Genomic DNA, 23,625 nt, shown 5'->3' on the forward strand with positions numbered 1-23,625 from the left:
TCTTGTTTATCATGAATTTCGCTTTACAAGTGTATAAAATATGAATTTCGGGATTAAGTACATACTTCGCTAGCAATAATTTCATGCAAAAAATCTGATAAAGTTTCGTAACTTTAAAAAATTTGGTTTTGTTTTATATTGTGCAATGATTTGATCATGGTTAAGGTTTTTGACAAAATAAAAGCAGTTATAAAATTGGGTTCAGATGTAATTTTCTCTTTAAAATAAATTATTTGGAAAATCTAAAATTTTAACGATACTAAAATTTGTATGCAATGACATAATGCCAGTTTGAGAATTTCTGAAAAATTAGCAATTTATTAATAATGTCAAGATTGGTTGTTCCCCGATATGTTTCATACCAGCAAATAAATTTATGAAAATTAATAGATTTTGGTGATTTATTGAATAAGATTATGCTACATAAAACTGAAAAATTCTACATTACGCTATGGATCCATGCAAGTTGAGTATATTTGAAGTTCTTAATCCGTATAAGATTTTCAAATAAGAAATATTTTCCACAGATAAATAATTGTTACACGTTTTATTCATTTTTTAAGATAACTGATTGAGTTTCGCTATATGCTTAACTTTATGTAATATTCATGGGTAGAAATTATGAAAAAGTTCTTAATACGCATTTCTGAAAAGTTTGATTTTATGTTGCTGAGGATTTTTTTCTTTATTTCTTTTCAAATTTACTGTATGCAGTATGCACGCACCGTAATGCGGGATAAATTTATAAAAAGGCTTCGTATTTTTTTTAATTCCTAACATTGTACCTTTTTGTTTGGATCAAATTAAAAAAATAAATATGTTTGAACTAGATGCCGGTTTGAGAATTTTGAGAAAATTGTAATTTATTAATCAGATATAGATGTCTTTTCGATGCTAATGTAGTTTGTAGTGGATAAATTTTGATTTTTTTAACTTCTTATTATTTGTAAGGTATTACGGAGAATTTTAAGTAAAATTTTAGAAATGAAGTTAAGCCAAAAAATGAAATTGTACCAAATTTTAGAATTAACGATACGTATTTTTTGTCGTGAAATAACAGATCGTCGTACTAATTCATAAAAGACCTAAGTGCCGTTGATGCTTAATTCAGAAAAGACCTAAGTGTTTTTTAAAAAAAAGTAAAAAAAAAAGTAAAAAAAGACCTATGTGCAAGCATGTATTTCCTTATGGCTATATCTTGCCAAAGCGATTCTTTATATATCGCGCGATTTAGCCACAACTAAATACATGCTTGCACATAGGTCTCTTTTTTTACTTTTTTTCTATACACTTAGGTCTTTTCTGAATTAAACATCGACTGCACTTAGGTCTTTTATGAATTAGTACGACGAGATACGTTTTTAAAACTTGAAAAATGGTAGGCTAAGAATATTTAAAAAGTTTGTAATATTGCGAGTACGTAGTTTCAGATGAATATTTTCATCCACAGAAACTAATTTACAACACCGCCCGGTTTTTAAATTGAGAGCATTTTAAAGAAATTGATATAACCACGAATTTGATTATTTTCATGCTAAGTGTTACAATTAAAAAAGTCAATTTCAGCTTTAACTTATTTATGAGAATACTTATTTAATTCACTTTTACTTACTTAACTTATTTAACTTATTTCAGAGATCGTAGGTACTTCACGCTTGTTAAGAATTTTTCGATAAAATTTTGAAACATAGTATATATATAGTATAGTAACAACCAGTGAAAATTCAGGTGACAATATTTACCACAAAGATTAAGGAACAATTAATGAAATGTCGCCTCATGAATGCGTCAAAATATGCAACTGAGGTGCCTCGCTATAAAAATTTGACAGTATTTCTGTTTTTCTAAAGAAATTGACTAATGTTATGTCATAAATTTTATGGATTCCATGCTACAATTTTATCAACTCAAAAATAGTCATACATTAATAGTTCTGAAAATAAATTTATTTTATTCAGGAAAAAATTGTATCTTGTGTAAAGGTTTAAGGCCAGTTCAGAATTTAAAGAAAATTCGTAATTTTATGATAAGTTGTAGATGGTGCGTGTCTTTATTGGTTTACGAATTAATTCGCGTAAATGGTACATACGATTTACGAAAATCCTTACTTTTGATTAGATAAATTTTAGCGATTTTTCAAAATCGTACTTCGCGTGATGGCTTGAATCCAGTTTAGAATTTCAGGATATGTACTTGGTAAATTTTGAAATAATTTGGAGATGTTAATTTTGGGTTCGGCAATAATTAATAAAAAATCTTAGTTTATGCTTCTCACCTTTGTTTAAAAAAATTACTGAAATTTTATGAAATTTTGGTTTCAAAATGATAGCTTCGTGCCTGCAAGTAGATAATTTTGACTAGGTATTCGGAAGTAATTTATTGGCAACAAGGGTTATTCAACCATTCTTTCTATTTTCGTACATTAAAAAAATAAATTTCCATCTATTTATTTCATACCAATTGCAAACTAAATTTTGCTTAAATTTTGCCTGTAGAAAAGTTTTAGCCATTTTACAAAAACACAAATCATCTTGACGCCCATAAAAATTTATTTTAGAAATTGTAGATTTAAATTAATATTTAGGTCCAGTATGGCTTCCATCTCAAATGTTTTTTAAGAAACCATCGAATATATAAAATTTAAAAAACTTTATGATCAACGTGTATCAATTCATAAATTACTCTCAAAACTTTTGAGTTTTGTCTGGATAAATTTTATCAATTTAAAAAATCGTAATTCGTGCTGGACGCTGATGTCAATTGAGGATTTTTTAAGAAATTATTAATGAACAATTAAATAAAGTTTTCAGATCTTCTTTTGACTTATTAAAAAATAATTTATGGAAATGATGGATTTTATCGATTTGAAAAAATTATGTTGTGGATCCGAATTGAGCGATTTTTTTTAATTCGTAAGATTGTAATAATTTCAAGGTCAAATTTAGGTGCTCTTTTTAATAACCTGATTTTTGAAATTTGTGATTAAAGTGTATCAGTTCCTAAATTACTCTCGACACTTTTTGAGTTTTGTTTGGATCAATTTTATCGATTTGAAATTTTTTGAAAAATATCGTAATTTGTTACGTTGATGCCAATTGAGAATTTTTTGGGAATTTAATAATAAGAATTCAATTAAAGGTTCTTAGAATTTGTGTGGTCTAATTAAAAAATATATTTTATGGAAATGATAGATTTTATCCATTTGAAAAAAATTATGTCGTGGATCTGCAATTTATCTCTTAATTTGAAGATCGTATTTAATGCGGTTTGAAAGTTTTTATAAATCTTAATTATAAAGAAATTAAATTAAAATGGAACAATTTTTAAATATAATATTTGTTTTAACTTTGACTTGAATAAATTTCAAGCAAATAAATTCTAATTTGAAAAATGACGCTTTGCGTAATGAGTTGATATCGGTTAAGATTTTGGTAATTATATTGTGAAATTGGAATGAAACCCAGATTAAAATATTGTCTCCCATTAATTACATACTAAAAATTACTTCAGTAACTGCTTGATTCATTTCTGGGCGTTTCTCTTCAAGAATTTCCTTGATATCTAAACTATATAAAGCAGGCGAGTGTATTGCTGCTGGCTGGCTGGGTCGGTGGCTTATTTGAGAAGTTAGCCTCTCCTTTTCACTCTCCACTCTGCAGAGAGGACAGGAGAGGCTAAATTCACTAATGTTGGGGTAAAGGGCTTATCGACGGGCCTATTTTGCTCGTCGATTGACGGGCTTCTACACTAGTTAAGTAAATATTTCGCTAAATTAATGATAAAAGTCTTACCAATTTTAGAAACTTGAAAAACTTGGGGTTTGTTCTACGTTGTGTCATAATTTGATCCCGATAAGTTTTGCAAAATAAGCAGTTCTAAAAAATGATAGGCAGGTCTAATATTTTGAAAATTTGAACTATGAAAATGAGTTGTAGATTGATTGCTTTGTCATATTAATTAATTACTAAAGGTTACACATTCTGCAAATTTATGGCGTGAATTTAACATAAAAAATGAATTAATAAAAGGAACACAGGAATGGGAGAAATCTCATCATATATCTTTTTTCTTAGTGAGGAAAATACCTAACGACGAAAAAATTACTAAGTATGCAGTTAATATCGTTAAAAAAAGTGAAATTTTACGATATCTCAGCCATTTCTCAACCGATTTGGATGAAATTTTGCACAGATCATTTTGAGCCAATTTAAAAAAGTTTATCGATTCGACTTAGCGAATTTTTGATTTTTACCCGAGTTATGAACAAAAATGTACCCTTCGAAACACATTTATATTTTTAGTTAATTACTGGCATATCGTAGTGAGAAACCAATTGCACAAAATAAATTTTTCTGCAAATTTTAAGGGTAGTATGATCAAAATCGGTTGATAAATGACAAAGTTTTTCCTATGAAAGGTGCAAAAAATGGATGAAATTTATAAAATAGAAGCACCATTGACAACAAAACCTTCAAAAAACTACTAATTACAAGTATTAAATAAACAAGGTCCCAAAAAGATGGAAATCTTAGTGAGGCTTGGTGCAACTACAGATGTTAAATAAATTTCCCGGAACAGCATTTGCATCACCAATCTGTAAACTTTCTATTCGGAGATTTAGTTTTACAAAATTATCAGAATAGTTCTAAGGGACAAGAGAGCTATGAATAAGGAGATGTAGGAACCGTATTATCTTTGATACCAAGATAAACTTAATTCAATCCTTTTACAGTTCGTTGGTGTATAGGCTGCTGTTGATTTCATTAAAAATCTTTGTTTAAAACTACAATAATTTGTTAATAATTAATCGTCTAGGATAAGATAGTTTGGAGAGTGGTGGTGCAAATGCTGTTCCGGAAAATTTATTTAACATCTGTAGTTGCACCAAGCCTCACTAAGATTTCCATCTTTTTGGGACCTTGTTTTTTAAATTATAAAGTATGCAATTTTGAACTTCGTAGAAATATGGGTTTTTCGAAATGAAGCGTGTTGATAAATTATAATTTTTATGTTGTGATTTGACGCCATATGAGACACTTGAGGAAATAAGTGATTTGATTAAATGGAATTCAAGATCAGCATCTGAATCTGCTGCAAATTTTTCCAATGATACAATTTTACAATTATTTGTAACATAATATTTCAGGAAACTTTTGGTAGTAATTTTGGGAAGAATTTAAAGACTATTGAAAATGGGGTGCAGGTGGAATCCCATCGTGTATTCAAAAATAATTTGTGATAATGTTTATCAAGTCATTGTTTCTATTATTTGTTCTATTTTTTACAATAAATTTCCTGACATTTATGAATTTTGTGTTAAAAGTGTAATAATTAAAAAATAAATTTGGTTGAACTTTTTCTTTTAGAAATTTTTTTTAGAGATTTAAAAAAATTATGGTTTATATTGACGCCGGTAAAAATGTATTATATAAATTCGCAGTTTTTAAGTCATTTTCAGGTTAAGGCTTCTTGTGGTTGAATAAATTCATTGTCAAATATTTCAAATTAAAAAAAATTATGATAAGAGTGTATTAGTTCATAAATTAATCTCAGAAATTTTGAGTTGTATTTAAATAAATTTTTTCGATTAAAAAAAATTATGTCGTGGATCTGTAATTACGCGACCTGACGCCGGTAGGAATATTTTTAAATTACAAATTGCGATATTAAAATTATTCAAAGATAAGGTTTTCTCGATCGATGGCGTGCTTGATTTTAAAAAATTAGCGTAAAAGTGTTTCAATTCATAAATTACTTTCAAAAGTTTTGAATTTTGTTTGGATCAACATTGTCGATTTGAAAAAATAGGGTCAAATTAAGATTGTCGGATCTTTTGTGCTCTTATTAAAAAAATACCCTTTGGAAATGATGTATTTGAAAAAAATATGTTGTGGATCAGCAACTAGACGCAGATGGGATTAAAAAAAATATCTGCACTCGTGACATACAATAACTTCAAAATCAAATTTAGGTGTTATTTTAATAACCTGATTTTTAATATTTATGATAAAAATTTATCAATTCATAAACTACTTTCAGAAATTTCGACTTGTCTTTGTCTTTGGATTTTGATTAACTTCATCGATTTCAAAAATATCCTAAGTTGTGCTAAATGTTGAGCCCAATTGAGATTATTTTGGGATTATATTACCCAGCTTTTTTTCTCCCAAATCGTTATTTCTATTTTCGAAATTTTTAAAAAAATAAATTTTTTCTGATATTTCGCGAATTTCACGAAATAAGAGAGTGTATCAATTGTATAAAAAATTAACCGCGGTTTAAACTACTTGTTAGAATGAAATTTAAAAAAATCCTTATTGAAATATGTATGACTTGACGCCGGTGAGGCAATTTTGAGAAAATCGTAATTTATTGATATGTACCCTGTAGGTGGTTTCTCTAAGCTTATGCAGAACAGCTGAATTAATTAATAAAATTTAATATGTCAATTTTTTCAATTTCAATAAATTTGTGAAATTTTGTTTTGCAAAGATTTTACACTCTGCAAAATTTTGGTGTGAATTAAATGTTTCAATTAATAATTTAATAAAACGAACACAGCAATGGAAGAAATTTCCTAATGTGTCGCTTTTTGAATAATGAAGTATGAAATTTTGAAATTTGTAAAAACATGTGTTCTTCGAATTAAAGAATTAGCGAGTTCGAATTTTAGGTTGTTGTGATTTGACGCCAGATGAGAAACTTGGAAAAATAAGTACTGTAATTAAATAGAATCGAAAATTTGTTTCATCAACATTATGAGTATTAATACGAAAAATTTTACAATGGTACGATTTTACGATTAATTGAAACATTTCAATTAATGTTATGTTTCCTGAAACATAATATTTCAGGAAGCTTTTGGTAGTATGTGACATTTTGTACTTCTTTCATAACTTGAAAGAACAATCTTATCCAGTGTTAAAGTAACAAATTTTTTACAAAATGTTCAATTTTTAAAGTAATGAAATTTCGAAGTAAAAATATATTGACAAAAGCCTTCCCAAATTGTGAAAATGTGTTGTAAGATTTTATGAAATTTTGTTTTCAAAGTGATGGCGTTGTGCCAGCAAGCCGATAATTTTGACAAGATATTTGTCAATGTATTCGAAAATAATTTGCGACAAGGGTTATCCAACCATTGTTTCCATATTTTTTTGAGTAGATATCCTGTTATTTATGAATTTTATGTGGAAAATCTACAGATTAAAAACTAAATTTGGTTGAAATTTTGGGGTTAGAAACACAAGCGATTTTACAAAATTACGGTTCATCTTAAAACCGGTAAAAATTTATTTTATAAATTCGCAGTTTTGAGGTAATCCTCAAATCAAGCCTCCACGGACTTCGAAACGTTTTTTAAGAAATTGTCTAATATTTCAATAAATGTTTGATCAAAGTGTATCAATTCATAAATTACTCTTAGAAGTTTTGCAATTTGTTTGGATACATTTTACCGATTTGACAAAAAGTATGACGCGGTTCTGTAATTACGCAATCTGATGCCGGTAGGAAGTTTTATGATTTTTTTTTGAATTTTTTGGCATAAATTTTTAATATTCAAATAGTGCTAAGATAAAGCTTTCCCTTGGCGTTGACCGTTTGACACACATTTTTTAAAACTTGATTACAAAAAATTTACGATAGAAGTTCATCATGCTAATCCATAATTCATCCATGCATATCCATAATTTCAAGCTAAAAATCTGATCAATTTTAGCAAAACTGGAAAAACTTGGGCTTTGTGCGGTGATTTAATCCCGATAAGGTTTTTGAAAAAATTCGCACTTCTAAAATTAGGGACAGGTGTAATTTTCCTTTCAAAGTAATCTAATTTTTAAATATGCTAAATTTTGGCTTTTTTGCTGAAATTATTAAGAGATACATTAATTCACGAAAATTAATTCATGACATTTTTTTGATTTTACACGTTTAAAAAAACATATATACTAGAATAAACTGAAAAATAGTACTTTTTGCTGTATCCCAGTGGATAATTTTCTGTTATGATTAGACGTCAGATAAGAAACTTGTGAAATAGGTAATATAGTAAAATTGAATTTAAGATCAAATTAATAATAAAAATTATTATTAATAATTAATACAAATTTTTTTACTATCATTACGATTGTCCAGATAAGTTTCCATTTTCGGTTTACAATTCAAGAAATTTCATAACGTGCCGTGAAGAAGGAGGAGGCACCCTCCTTACGTGAAATGCCCCACCGTGATATTTGCCCCAATTTTTGATATGTTGTACATTTCGACGTGCTGAACAAAAAATGTATTGGTCGCTAAGCCCTAAGTGACCTGGTTCGACCGGAAATAGAGGTCAAAGGTCAGTGCACTTTTTCGTTCGAAACCCCACAAACCGTATATTTTTGGAAAGCTACGGACTTCCCGAGTTCGAATATACACTAGAATATGGTCTAAGGTCAACCCCTGACCTTTCGAGGTCAAGTAATGACGTTACGAGATCAAGTATGTTTTTGGGGCAAGGTGAGATTTTTGGGGAGAAGTGACCAAAGCACATTTCTGATAGGATTGATTGACCTCGAATGGTCAGGGGTTGACCTTAGACCATATTCTAGTGTATATTCGAACTCGGGAAGTCCGTAGCTTTCCAAAAATATACGGTTTGTGGGGTTTCGAACGAAAAAGTGCACTGACCTTTGACCTCTATTTCCGGTCGAACCAGGTCACTTAGGGCTTAGCGACCAATACATTTTTTGTTCAGCACGTCGAAATGTACAACATATCAAAAATTGGGGCAAATATCACGGTGGGGCATTTCACGTAAGGAGGGTGCCTCCTCCTTTCATTACAAAATTAATTTCGGTTAAAACATTTCATTGAGGCAATTCACGTCAACCTTCGTAAGCCTGTAACTTGCGAACATCTCGAAGGCAATTTTTGTTTACGAAGTTACTAAACCTTACGAAGATAAAATGCATGTTCTTGGTTCGTAAACTGATCTTCGTAAGTTTACGTGGACTCTCGGACTCTCAAATTCGGACTTACAAAGTCTGGCGTGAATTGCCTCTAATTATAAATTATGATGATTTAAAGATGAAAAATTTATTCTATCAATTGGTAGGAGATGGTAATTTTTTAACTACTCTCCATTCGCACACGGTTGAACTTGTACAGAAATTGAGAATTCTCAGAAACTACGGCACTATCAGTCTCAAATTCCCTCAAATTATGCTAACGGGGGACTTTGAGAGTGATAGTGCCGTAGTTTTTTTTAGAAGATAATGTTTAAAAAATTAATTTAGGCTGTGAGCCACATTATCAGCTGAAATCATATCAATCTGGAATTTGCTAGTGTAGCAAATCGCATAAATTTTTACAATTTAAAAAACAAGAAGATAAATCTTGCTTAGCGTTAATTTTTGGTTCTAATAACGACCATTTAAAAATGTATATTATGTTTGTAAAGGTTAACGCCGGTTGAGAATTTTTGGGAAAATTTGCAAAATTGCATGAACAGAGTAGATGAAATTTCTCCTTTTACTGTTGGATTTCATAGAATTTTAATCAAAATTTTTTGAAATGAAGTTAAGCCAACACAGGAAATTGTGTTAAATTTTTTAATTAGCGATAAGTATACATTTTGTTTTCGTCAAATAATTGATACGTTTCTAAAACCTGAAAAATCACAAGTTGAGAATATCTAAAAAGTTTGTAATATTGCAAATACGTAGTTTCAGATGAATATTGTCATCCACAGAAACTAATTTATAAAAACGTTTATTTTTTGAATTTGAGAGCGTTTTTTAAGAATATACAATCACGAATTTGATTATTTTTATGCTAAAAGTGTTACTAAAAAAAAGTGTTGCTAAAAAAATAATCTCAGTTTTAACTTATTTGGGAAAAGTTTAAGAGATCGCGTAGGTAATTCATGCTCGTTAAGACTCGTTAAGAAATTGTGAAATCAGTGAAAATTCAGGTGGCAATATTTTACCACAAAGATTAAGGAACACTTTATGTAAATGGCTTGCGAAGTTTTTTTTTATATTTCTAGATTGAAAGTTTTATTCACGTTGTTAATTAAGAAATAATTGATATAAATTCTTGTCGATTTGTTACTTCTAATTCAGTGTTTTTTTTAATATGCTACGTACGTGATACTAATATTTCACTAATTTTAATTAAATTAAGAACTCTGGATATTGGCTACAAGTAATGTTTTTTGATTCCCCCGATCTAGGTATCTGCATAGATTTCTTGGTTTACTTCGTTTGCACCGTCAAATTTATTTCAAGAAATTATCTACAGCGATGCCATAAATTGGATGGATTCCTTGCTAAAATTATGTCAACTTAAAATTAATCCTATTTACCTTTTATTTGGATAAATTTTAGCGTCCTAGGGCAAATCGTGATTTTGTCATGATTTAATGCCAGTTAAGAATTTTAGGAAAATTCGGAATTTCATGCGATGGCGTCGTGCCAGCAAGTGGATAATTTTGACAAGGTATTTGTCAATGTATTCGGAAATCAAGGGTTATCCAATCATTTTTTTTTTATATCCGTGCATTTTTTTTAGTAGATATCCTGTTAATTATGTTAAAAGCGTACCAATAAAGAACTAAATTTGGTTCAAATTGAGGTTTTAGAAAATATTTTGCGATTTTACAAAATCACGGTTAATCTTAACGCCGGTAAAAATGTATTTAATAAATTTTCAGTTTTACCGTAATGCTCAGATCCAGCATGACGTTGTTCAAAGGTTCTTTAAGAACTTGTCCAATATTTCAATAAATTTATGATAAAACTGTATGTATCAATTCATAAACTACTCTCAGCAGCTTTGAGCTTTGTTTAGATCAATTTTACCACTTAAAAAAAAGTACGACGTGGTAGAAAAGAAATAGGGAAAATAAGATGATTGGCTATCCCTCTGGACCCCAATTAAGAAAATACTTCCTGGAAACAATCGTTGTTCCCATTTTGGAATGGAAGTTTTTTTATCAAGAAATTGTCTGATATTTCTTGAATATCAATTATATAAAAAATTAACCACGTTTTAACTTTTTTCTTGGGATGAAAAAAACTTTAATTAAATGTGTAATTTGACGCCAGTTTAAGAATTTGAAGAAAATTCGTAAGTTTTCATTATTTATAGATGTCTTTTCAAGAGTTAGATTAGAGCTGAATTAGTACTTATCTTATGAGAATTTTTCGATTTTGGAGTTTTTTAAATTAAATATACACTGAAACTTTATATAAAATTTATATACGTACTTTATATAAAATGTATGGGTCAATACTGGTCGAGAATTTTGAAAAAGTCCCTCACAATTAATTGAAGATAATTCATTTCCACAAAAAAAAACTATGGAAATAATTTACGAAAAGTTTTTGATTTGTATTACCGAGCTTTTTTTCTCCCTAACCTCGTTTCTATTTTGGATTTTTTTACAGAAAGTGTCTGATATTTTGTAAGTTTCATGAAATATTAGGGTATCAATTATATGTAAAAAATAATAGCTTAATTTTTTTTACAAAGGTTTCCCATTCTGTAAATTTTGGTGTTAGTTTAACGTTTCAAAAAATTAGTTTAATAAAAAAGAACACTGAAATGGAAAAATTTCGGGATATATCTCTTTTAAAATAACAAATATGAAATTCTAAAATTTGTAGAAACATGGGTTCTTCGAATTGAAGAATTAGCGAGTTGATAAATTCGAATCATATGTTGTGAGTTGACGCCAGATGGGAAACTTGGAAAAATAAGTAGCGTAACTAAATCGATTTCAAGATAGAACTCTGCCTAGTCCAGATTTTAAAAATTACAATCAATACGATACATTTCCGCTTTCGGTTTTCAATTCAAAAAATTTCGTAATTTGAGGTGAAGAATTGAAAAACACATTTCGGTTATAACATTTGTATATAAACAATTTTGAAATAAATTTGAAAATCATAGACGATGTAGTTGAGAATTTTTGAAAAATTGATAATACGGACACAATCTGTAGATTGTCGTTAACAAAATAACCGATATTTAGAAATTTTATGAAAATTTTTATTATTTATATAGAAACCTGCAAGAATTTGGTTTTGTTCTACGTTGCGCAATGATTGATCCCGATTAAGTTTTTTTTGCAAAATTAACAGTGCTAAAATGATGGACAGATGTAATTTTGTTTTTAAGGTAATTAATCGAAAGGTTTTTTAATATCCTAAAATTTTTTACTTTTTATCTGAAATATCTTGAATTTCGTTTTAAAATGTATCAAATGAATTTCAGATGAAGTACATGAATTTGATTTTTTTAAAGAAATTTTCCGACAGCATACCAAATTTTTATGAATTTCATGCTAAAATTTTACAAAAAAAATTACGTTATAAAATGCTAGTTGAGAATTTTGGAAAAATTCATAAAATATGTAAGTATATAAATAATTAGATTTGATAGGTGAGACTGTATAAGACCTTAAAATTAACCGCAGTTTAAACTATTTTGTGTGTAATTTATAAAAGTGTGACAAAAATTTTTATGTAATGTTTCAAGAATTTTGAAAAGGAATTTTGAGAGTTTGAAATTAAAAAAAAAGTTATTATTTAAATACGAATGACTCGGTTTTTCAAAGAAGATTTAATTCATGAAAATTAACCTGTGCTTATAATTTCACCAACTTTTTTGTCGGGATATCATTTTAAAAAGCGTTACTAAAATTGTATGAAATGATTAATGCCAGTTTGAAAATTTAGAAAAATGCTGAATTTATTAGTAGGACGAAGATCGATTGTTTTCTTAAGTCACATTTGGATGATTTCATACAAATTAATTTATAAAACGTTTTTTATTTGAAGTTTTAAACGAATATACTACGGAAAACTGAACAATCATACTTTATGCTATATTAAGAATTTTTCAAAAGTCTATATTATCCATCTATATTATAATAAGTTTCAAATTCCCTGTTAAGAATTTTGAAAAGTCTTTACGCATTTCTGAAATTTTCTGATTTTGTACTGATGAGGACTTTTTTCGTTATTGCTTTCGCAAATTATTTTCAAATTTACTAATTTTACTGTATGCACGAACCGTATTACTCGATAAATTTTTCAAAAGGCTTCGCATTCCTAACTAACATCGTACTTTTTTGTTTGGATGAAATTTAAAAAAAAACGTTACATAATCATTTTTTAATGACTTCATACCGGTTTAAGATTTTTTGGGAAATCATAATTTGTTGATTAGTTGCAGGTGTTTTTTTGTGAAGTAATGAATGACAGCTGAATTAATTCATGAAAATTTTTTCATAAAAAAAATTATACGGGGGGTTTTGTAATTCGTAAATTTACGTCATTTACGAAGGGTTGACGTGAAAGACCCTTCGTAAAAAATATTTCGTACAAATTGTTTTTAATTTTCCCTTGCCCAATATCACCGGTAACTACGGTGTTCGAAATATCAGAATTTCTTATTGTTACGAATCATGATTTTTTATTGTTACGAATTTTTTTAAGAACGAAAAAGATGCCTAAACCTTACGCATAATTACGAAGCTTCGTAAGCATGGAATTTTCGTAGATGTCGTAAATTTACGCTATTTACCACATTATAAACCCTCATTACTTGAAAAAGCATGCTTTATGTTATATGCATGGATGGATGAATGACAGCTGAGAATTTACATTATGCTTATATGTCAATTGAGAATTTTTGAGAAATTAATCATATGTACATGGTGAATTTAAGATTATAAAGTTCTTGAACTTTAAATACAAAATAATTTGTGGAAGTGATCGTTGTTTCTATTTTTGAACTATTTTAAAAAAGAAATTGTCTGAAATTTCTTGAATTTCATTACATAATAGGGTATCAATCATATAAAAACAATAACCGCAGTTTTTAAACCTTTTTGTTTGGATGAAATTTGAAAAAAGAGCGTTGCTTAAATATGTTTGTAATGACTTGTTTGAGAATTTTGTGAAAGTCGTAATTTATTTATTAGTTGCAGATGACATCGTTTCCTGTCCAGAGATATCTGAATTAATTAATGAAGATTAATTTATGAAAACTTTTCGATTTTGGGCTCTTAAAGAAAAATTATACCATATGTACCCTGAAAAATGGTACTTTATGTTCTATGAATAAATCGCTGAAAATTTACATTAGGCTTTGAAGCCAATTTAGAATTTGTGAGAAATTAATAATGGGCGTACTCACGACAACTTCTTATTTCGCATCGCAACTCATTTAGCAAACTTGCGAAGATCAAAATATTTCTGTCGTGAGGGGATTCGCAAAATATGACTTCGCAAATCTACTGAAAACACCTATTTTGTCATTGTTTCCATGGATTTCTTCAATTTCTCTTGCTGGCGATAGTGAGGATGAGTGTTTGCGAAGTAATTTTGCGAAATAAGAACATGCCCAATTGCTGGGTAAATTTGCGAATAAAATCCCATGGTTTTCCAGCAAAATTTTTGCGAAATCTCGCATATCTTGCAAAACTTCGCAAGTTATGTTGCTATGCTCAATTTGCGAGATATGCGAGATATGCGAAGGTTGACGTGAGTACGCTCAATACATTCAGAACTGTACTAAAAATAAACCGTCGCAAACGCGCATACGGAAGTAGCTTCAGACGTACTTCACCCCAAACGGTCCCACCACAACTCGGGAACACTTAATTTCACTCTATTTCATCTATAGATTAATTTTTTATAAAAATCTCATTTTGCCCCAACCACACCCCTGGCGCCTAGGGGGTGTGGCACAACTCCGGAACACATAATTTTACTCTATTTCACCTATAGATTAAATTGCACTAAAAATCTCATTTTGCCCCAACCACACCCGCTGGCGCCGAAGGGGTGAGGCAAAATCGGGGAAACACTCAATTTCACTTAATTTCACTTAATTTCATTTAATTTCACTCAATTTCACTTAATTTTACCCATAGAATAAACTGCACTAAAAATCTCATTTTGCCCCAACCACACCCCCTGGGGCCGAGGGGGTGTGGCACAATCGGGGAAGCACTTAATTTCACTTAATTTCACTTAATTTCATTTAATTTCACTCAATTTCACCTAATTTTACCCATAGATTAAATTGCACTAAAAATCTCATTTTGCCCCAACCACACTCCCTGGCGCCGAGGGGGTGTGGCACAACTCCGGAACACATAATTTTACTCTATTTCACCTATAGATTAAATTGCACTAAAAATCTCATTTTGCCCCGACCACACCCCCTGTCGCCAAAGGGGGTGTGGTCCGGTTGCCCCCAAACGTTGATAGGATCCTCCCCCTGGGGTCCTATGTATGATGGCGAAAACCGATTTCGATTATCTCAATCCGTTCTCCTGATATCCTGCTGACAGACAGACGGACAGACAGACAGACAGACAGACAGACAGACAGACAAAGTCTTCACATAAAGTAGCTGAAGCTACTTAATAATTGATGGACATTATCGTTGTTTCTACTTTTGAACGTTTTTTTAAAAGAAATTGTCTGATGACAATGGAAAAAACGTTGCAAAAATTTGTGCCATGCCTTGACGCCAGTTTGAGAATTTTTAGAAAATCATTATATTTAGTTGATAATAGATTCTGGGATGGATGAAAGGATGGATGGATGAAAGCTGAATTACTTTAATGATAACTAATTTACGAAATTTATCGATTTTCGAGTTTTTTTTTTATTTAAATTTTTGCTTTTTTCTAAATTTTTACTAAACTCATAAAGCGTAATTTATGCATTGATCGATGCTAATTGTGCATTTTGAAAGAGTCGTTATTACGCATTTATGAAAAGCTCGTGTCTGTATTACTGAGCTTTTTTTCTTTTAAGACATTATTAAGATTATTGTTTCAAATATAAAAATTTCAAAGTTTGACCATATTCATGCTTAAAATGTAAGTTTTTTTATTTATAAAAACATAAATTTCATATATAATTTATAAAATCTATTTTTTTATGTTTAGGTAAATTTCAGAGACCGTATCCTCTTAATCGTATTAATGCCAGTTAAGAATATTTGGTAAAAATTGTAACATTTTAAACTAGTTAAAATTTTAAGGGACAATTTTTTCCACAAAGATTAAGGAAAATTTTACGAAAAAGCATGTGAAATTATACTGCCTTTAATTTCCGCTATATTTTTGAAGAAATTAAGATTGAATTTGTTTCGAGCGTCTCTTCAAATTCACTAATTTTACTTATGTAACGTTCTTATTATGGGATAAATTTATGAAAAAGCCTCGTTTTTTATAAAAGTAACATGGCATAATTCACCAATTTTGTGCTAAAAGTGCATTAATTTACAAAAATATATTTCAACTTTATAAAATATAGTTTGACGTGATTCGATGCAAATTCCAGACAGTAGGAAACATTTTTAAAAAGGCATTGCTTACATATGTCTGTTTGCAATAACCTAACGCCGGTTTGAGAATTTGGTGATAATCGTAATTTATTTAATATTTGTAGATGCGTTCTTTTCAAAACTGAGGATAGCTCAATGAATTCATGAAAATTTTTCGATTTTGGGTTTTTAAAGAAAAATTATACTACATATATCCAGTACCTTGAAAAATCAGTGTTGGATTTGTGATTTTTGGTACGATACGGTTAATTAGTATTATACCAAGCAAAAGTATCAGAAATTTCTACACAGTTGTTACGTACACACGTCAACCGATGATAGAACCTTCCCTAACTACACATTTTGTTAATGTTTTAGTGTAGTCTTTAGAATCATCCATATTTATCTAACAAATCAATTTAGAGCTCTGATAAATTATGTAGCAATTCAAAATTTTGGTACACATACAATTTTTGTGAGTAAATGAATTTATTGTGAAGAGTGATGAGATTATGATCACTGTTACAAACATACTTAATGCAAGCTTAACACACAAGCGAAGGTGCATACGAACCAAGCGAATTGCAACAAGAGATTAGATAACAACTGCCATAGCCATTTATGACAGTTTATATTATGAGGATTTTGTTTTTTCTTTATTTTTCAAATTATTTTCAAACTTACTAACTTTACTGTATGCATTAGGGATAAATTTATGAAAAGGCTTCAAATTTTTTGTATGAATTCCAAACTAAAATCATACTTTTTTATTTTAATGAAATTTTAAAAAAAGCGTTGCTTAAATATATTTAAAATGCAATTGCTTGATGCCGGTTTGAGAATTTGGTGAAAACTATAATTTATTTATTAGTTGTAGATGAGTTCTTCTCACTGCCACTGCTGAGGATAGCTGAAGAAATTTATGAAAACTTTTCGATTTTGGGTTTTTAAAGAAAATTTATATATAGTACCTTGAAAAATCGTACTTTATGTTCTATGCCCACTGAAAATTTGCATTATGATGCCAATTGAGATTTTTTGAGAAATTAATAATATCCAAGTTCAATAAGGTTTTGAACTTTACGTTAAAAAATAAATTATGGAAATTATCGTAGGTTCTATTTTTGAGTCTTTTTTAAAGAATTTGTCTGATGTTCATGGGATTTTGTGAAATAATAATAAATAATAAGATATCAATTATACGCGAAAAGAACCGTAGTTTTAAACTTTTCGTTTCGATGAAATTTTTAAAACACGTTACTTAAATAAATTTATGAGTTGATCCCGGTTTGAGAATTTTGAGAACATTCATAATTACTAATTAATTTATGAAAAAGCCTTGTTTCACTTTACCAGCGTACATATTTCGTTATGCAGTGAGCAGTGCAATATAGGTGACAGCCAGATTTTTGTACAAAGATTACACACTTTACAAATTTTGGGGTGAATTTGGAAAAAAAATAAAAAAGGAGAAGGCAGAAATGGAATTGAAAAAGATTCGGATATATGTTCAATTTTTTTGTTTTGACATTAAAAAACACTTGTAATTCATGTGAGTTTTTTGTAAAGTGTGTAAATTTTGTAAGATTTCGAAATGTATATGTTTTACGTACCTTGAGAGACAGTCCTCCCGGAGGTGGTGGTTCTGAAATTTGCAAAAATTTAAAATTAATGATGATCATACATAAACTATTTTGATTTGAAGAGATCAATCCGATTTTTGCCAAGTTTCGCGAAATTTGCAACTTTTTGTTCCAAACTTGTCAAAGTTGGGTCGATACGATTTATTATTAGGAATGCTCACTTCAACATTCACAGATTATTTACATTTGCCAAACATTTTGGAAAAACAGTAATTCAGACAACGTTCAGTGTAAAAGAATCCCATTATTCTGTGCAAATCTAACCAGCAAAAAATTGCACTCTATGCAAAATTATTTGGCAAATCATGTTGCGAAATTGGGGACAATGATGTTACGTTCTGATTTAATACTTAGCGTACCCACCCAAATCTTGCAAATTGATCGCAAATTAACGTATCTATTTGACTAACTTGCCAAGTTTTGCAAAATTTGAAACATTTCGCAAAGCTTTTTTGCACATTAGATTTTTGTTCGTGCATAAATATACCCAGGAAATCGACATATTTTTTATAAAAATGTTGTGAAACGGTCTAGGAAAACGACATATTTTTTTTATCGTAGAAGATAATTATTTCGCCAATTATTTGTGAATCATGCGAAAAATTGATATGCATTTTTTGCTCACCTTCCAACTGTGTCCCGGGTGGTAAATTCTTCAACATTTTTTCTTTCGCCTTTAACGCAGCGTCCATGAACGAGGTTGCCAACGCTTTTTGGCTGATGTCCGCATTTTGGAGGACGGGCATCGGCTGCTTGGCTTGTTCCAATTTATACGTCACCGTCGTCGTAGCAGGGCGCTTACCTCCGCCCAAGATTCCCCCCTGAAAAAATGAATGGGACGTTTTATTTGCATTTAAAATTTGCAGCACGATTTCGCACATTAAATTTGCAAATTAAGTTAAACAAATTCCACTGTGGACACAACAATCAAATGATATTTCTCTATTTAAAATTTTATACTATTAAACATGATTTCTCACGTAGTAAATTCAGTTTTTAAAAAATTATGAAAAAATGTTGCTTTTACAAAAATTATGCAAAATTTCGTTTCAACAAAAGGATATAAAAAATGTTTAAACAAAATTTTAGTTTTACAAAAATCTCAGCTTAAAAAGTAGAAAATTTTAGAAATAAATTGTTTTTAACGAAATAAAAAACTTTTTGCTTATGTTTTCAAAACATTTGAATTTTTAACTAAAATATAAAAATTAATGTTCAGAAAAATCAAAATAAATTTTAGCTTTATACAAATTACGGAAATTTTAACTTAAAACTTAGGTTTACAGAAATTTTTGGCTCAAATAAATCAAAAACGACTCCTTTAAGTTATTGTTTTCAAACCTTTCTCCGCTTTTATACATAATATACAACTTTGCAAAATTACGAATTCTTTTATTTTAATTACGTTCGTTTTTCTGAAAATTAAAATAAATCATTGTTATCCGGAATTTGATTTCGTTCAAAACTTACCAGTAATCCACCCACGCCACCGAGTAGAGATCGACCACCTTGGTGTCCGCCGCCGTGATGGTGTCCACCGCCACCGCCACCCCCACCACCACCACCAGCTTGTCCTATTAATTCGGAAAGTGGGACGGCATCATCACCGCCGCCGCCGCCGCCACCGCTAAAACTACGACCACCACCACCACCATAGTCGTCACCGTAATCTTCACCGTAATCGTCACCGTAATCTAAAGAGCAAAATTGTCTTCGTTATTAAATAACAGGAAGATTTTGAATATTTAAAATTTTCAAAATCTACAAAATGCAAAACTGTCATCGAAAGATTGGGCGTTCCTTAATTATAACTCAACGGAAAGTCACAATTTTATATTTATTGCAAAATAGTGCAGAAAAATCGCTACCACGCGGTAAGATTTGCTCACCATGAATTATTTCTTAACATAATTTATGTACATCGAGGCAATTCACGCAGGTCACGGTAACATTTCATAATTATTAAATTCTTTAACTTTACAAATTTTTATAAAATTTCACAAATATTTTGAAAGAAAGTTAGGTTGCAAATTTTTATAAACTTTCTCAGATCGAAGGCGTCATTATTTATTTTGAAAAATTTTGTAAAATTATTTTACTAAATTTACAAATTTTAGTAATCTTACTCTTTATTTTGAAAATTTTGTAAAATTATTTGCAAAATTTATGGATTTTACTTTACACAATTACCAGTGACTGCGTGAACATGCATATCTTTTCTTCTCGACGACTGTATCTAAACACTAAATTCGCCATAAACTGTACCAAATTTTGTTTAAAAACGGCAAAGTCATACAATTTTTTAAAGGTACATTTTAGAATATTATGTTCCCATAAATTTCCCAGTTTTTTACCAGATTCTAAACATTTTGTGAAGTTACAAACTATTACATAATTTGACACATATTTCTAAGGAAAATTAGCTTCCAAATTATTATAAACTTGCTAAGATCAAGGGAGTGTCTTTATTTTGTAAAAGTTTGCAAAATCATTTTACAAAATTTACAAATTTTACCAAGTTACCAATGACTACGTGAATTGCCTTACTAAATAAAACAGTAAAAAAATTAGTACAACCGTTTTAGAAAATCAGGAAGATACTCTTGTTTGAAATCATTGGACAGTGGGAATTGTAAATGCTATGGTCAATCCTTACTCAAAATCGTTAACAGCCCGGTAACAATTTTATTACCTTCGTAAGAATCTGACCCTCCGTAATAGTCGTCTTCATAGCTGTCTTCTTCAGAGGATGAATAGTCCTCCTCCTCACTCGAGTAATCGTCATCCTCATAATAATCATCGTCATAATAATCGGCTGATTTCTTAGCCCGACTGACCACGACGGGGTCGCCCGTCTCGATAATATCGTCATCATCCTCGGCGGACACTTCGAGCGAACTGGATTCCACGAGGGCAAAGAGGAATCCGATTAAGAGGAAAATTGCGAGGCGTCTGTACGCCATAGTTTGGACGAGGGTAAAAATCTGGAAATTTAATAGACATTTTAGTGAAAGATTCCGAGAAATGAGAGGCTTATGAAAAACAAGGCGATTTTTTTTAAGACAAAAACTTTTCTGGAAATATTAAGAAATAAATTGATTGTTAAAAACATAAGTGATTTCGATTTCCGGGAAAGTTTCCAGGCGGCGAAATAATACAAAATCTGCAATTTTACAGAAATGTTTAACATTTCTTCCGATTAATGAGAGGCTTGTGAAAAAAGCGAACGATAAGTTTGAAAGTTTCCAGGAAATATTAGAAAATAAATTGCAACAGACGTAAAATTCCAATAAAAGCGAGGTGCAAAACGCAAGTAATTTTTATTGGAGGAAAGTTTCCGAGGTTTCTGGAAATATTAGAAAATAAAGTTGCAGTCTGAATTTCAATTTTTGCCAAGCAATTTTGATTATGGGAAAGTTTTCGGGAATTATTAGAAACTAAAGTTGTAACCGACGCGAAATTCTAATTTTGATTAAGAGAAAGTTTCCATGTGGGAAAATGAAACCGTTTTTTAAGTTATTTATGTAGGTCTCATTTTTCGTCTCATTTTACCTCCTCTTGACAAAAATAACACGGAAATGAAGTAATAAATTAAGGATATACCTTCACCTTCGCCTTCCCGTTAAATTTAACTACCTACTTAATTAACTATAATTTTCACACAGTTAAAAAAACTGGGGTGGAGAATCCATACAAAAATTGTGTCGGAAACGGCAAATTAGCAAAATATTTATTAATGAGGATTTATCAATCGTGGACGGATGGAGGGTAGTGCAACCTACATAATTAATTGTATATGGACATTGTGTAAGAGGTATTATTTTAAGTGCGGGTGTAGTTTAGTGGGTCATTTGTAAATTATTTGTTAGGCAGTTCGAGATTGAATGGAAGAATGGACGAATTGTTGAAACTTTCGTTATATGAGTGTGAATTGATTTGATTTCCGTAAATAAATAGGCGCCACTCCACACTCCGTGACGTGACTGACCTGAAATAAGCATGGAAAGAGTTGGATGAATGATTTTGTGGTGTTTTTTTTTCGCTGAAAGATTAAGAAATTTGGTATTTTTTGCAATACAGATATTCATCGGGTCATTGAGGGTATTTCATTTGGGAGTTCGCAACGTTCGCAATAAAATAAAGCTCGCAAAAACATTTGGCTTGAAAATTCATTTGCGAACTTACGCATTTCCATGGCTAGTATTTAATTGGCATTTTTTTCCAATTTATATGTTGCAATACGAATAATTATGAACAAAAATTTGCCAACTAAATACTAGCCTTGGAAATGCGCAAGTTTGTAAATGAATTTTCGAGCCAATTTTTTTTGCGAACTTCGTTTTTTTTCGATGCTAACTCGTAGTGAGTACCTAACTTTATTTCTAAATGTAAATTTTAATAATTTGCAATAGTGTCGATTTTACGTACCATATCAGAAAATTTGCAGGAATTTAATTCGTGTGTCGCACAATTTTTTTGCACATCTACAATCTCAATTTGCGTCAAGAACACGTTAACATACATAATTCTCGTGTTTTATTTCTTTTATATGTTTCAGTAAAATTGTTTGGAATGATTTATAAATATAAAAAAAGTCGGCCTCAAAAGGATTAAACCCGAGTTATTCTTAATTTTATCATTTTATAAAGTTTGACGCCGTTAGCAAAGAAATGATAAATTTTTATATGTTTATTATTTTGTAGATATATCTGAACCACCCGTCCAATTGAATCAATTTATGATTAATTTTGTGAAATAAGAACAAAATTGTTAGGAAAATTTGCGAAAAAAATTCCTATGGGTTTCCAGCAAAAGTTTTCCAACGAAATTTCGCAAATTTCGCAAAAGTTTGCAAGTTATGTTGATATGTTTAATTTGCCAGATATGCAAAGCTTGACGTGAGTAATAAAAATTGATTAGGCGACTCTAAAAGTAATTTGCAGCTGGTCAACGACGCCCAATAAAAAATACAGATTTTCATAGCAATTAATAAAAATACATTTCCAGCATATATCGCACAAGGTTGAATATTAACTTGTCGTTTCACCATAATTTGTATAAATGTCATTTCAAAAACTTGCACAAATTGTCATTTAACAAAATACACGAAATTTTAATTGGTTCCGTTTTATTAACTTGAAATTCGCTAGGGTTGGTTGACGTTGTTGGAAAAATATTGAGGAAAATCGCGTAGTTCTTTGTAACATTGTAAAGTTCGTAAGTTTTGTAAAATAAATTTTCACAGTTTTACAAAATATAGAGACGCCTTTGATCTGAGTAAGTTTACAAAAATTTTCTTCGAAATATTTGTAAAAGTCTATAAGTCTAAAAATGTACAGATTTTACAATGTTAACAAGCACTGCGTGAATTGCCTCACTCAAATCAATGCAAATTCCCGTCACGAACTGATTCCAAAGGAGGAATCTAATTAATTTTGTGGACAATTTTTATCAATTTGCAATCAAGTTAATCTACAAAAGGCGTTAGGACATGGTTTTGACGAATTCATACTTTAATTGCGGGATGGTTTTTAGTCGTAGAGATTTCTAACTTGTTTTATGTGAAAGCCCATGTCTCAAACTATAGGTAAGCATATCTGGCTTCCGATTTTGTGTACTCTGCGAAAGAAGGCAAGGTATAATT

General features: G+C 30.0%; 1 protein-coding gene across 1 annotated transcript in view; it reads right to left on the reverse strand.

The window, feature by feature from the left end:
• The window catches only part of LOC118435264 (heavy metal-associated isoprenylated plant protein 33-like), a 42,000-nt gene extending 20,257 nt beyond the window's left edge, over positions 1 to 21,743 (reverse strand). Inside the window, exons 1-5 of the mRNA XM_035850991.1 lie at positions 21,585 to 21,743; positions 20,674 to 20,965; positions 19,452 to 19,675; positions 18,607 to 18,802; positions 17,952 to 17,983 (exon numbers count right to left, since the gene is read on the reverse strand). Coding sequence (XP_035706884.1) covers positions 17,952 to 17,983; positions 18,607 to 18,802; positions 19,452 to 19,675; positions 20,674 to 20,944 — 723 coding nt within the window. The 5' untranslated portion in view covers positions 20,945 to 20,965; positions 21,585 to 21,743. The remainder of the gene's footprint in view (positions 1 to 17,951; positions 17,984 to 18,606; positions 18,803 to 19,451; positions 19,676 to 20,673; positions 20,966 to 21,584) is intronic.
• Between the last annotated feature and the right edge of the window lie 1,882 nt (positions 21,744 to 23,625).

The sequence above is a fragment of the Folsomia candida genome, unplaced genomic scaffold (assembly GCF_002217175.1).
Source record: "Folsomia candida strain VU population unplaced genomic scaffold, ASM221717v1 Fcan01_Sc004, whole genome shotgun sequence".
In the NCBI taxonomy this organism is placed as follows: Eukaryota; Metazoa; Arthropoda; class Collembola; order Entomobryomorpha; family Isotomidae; genus Folsomia; species Folsomia candida.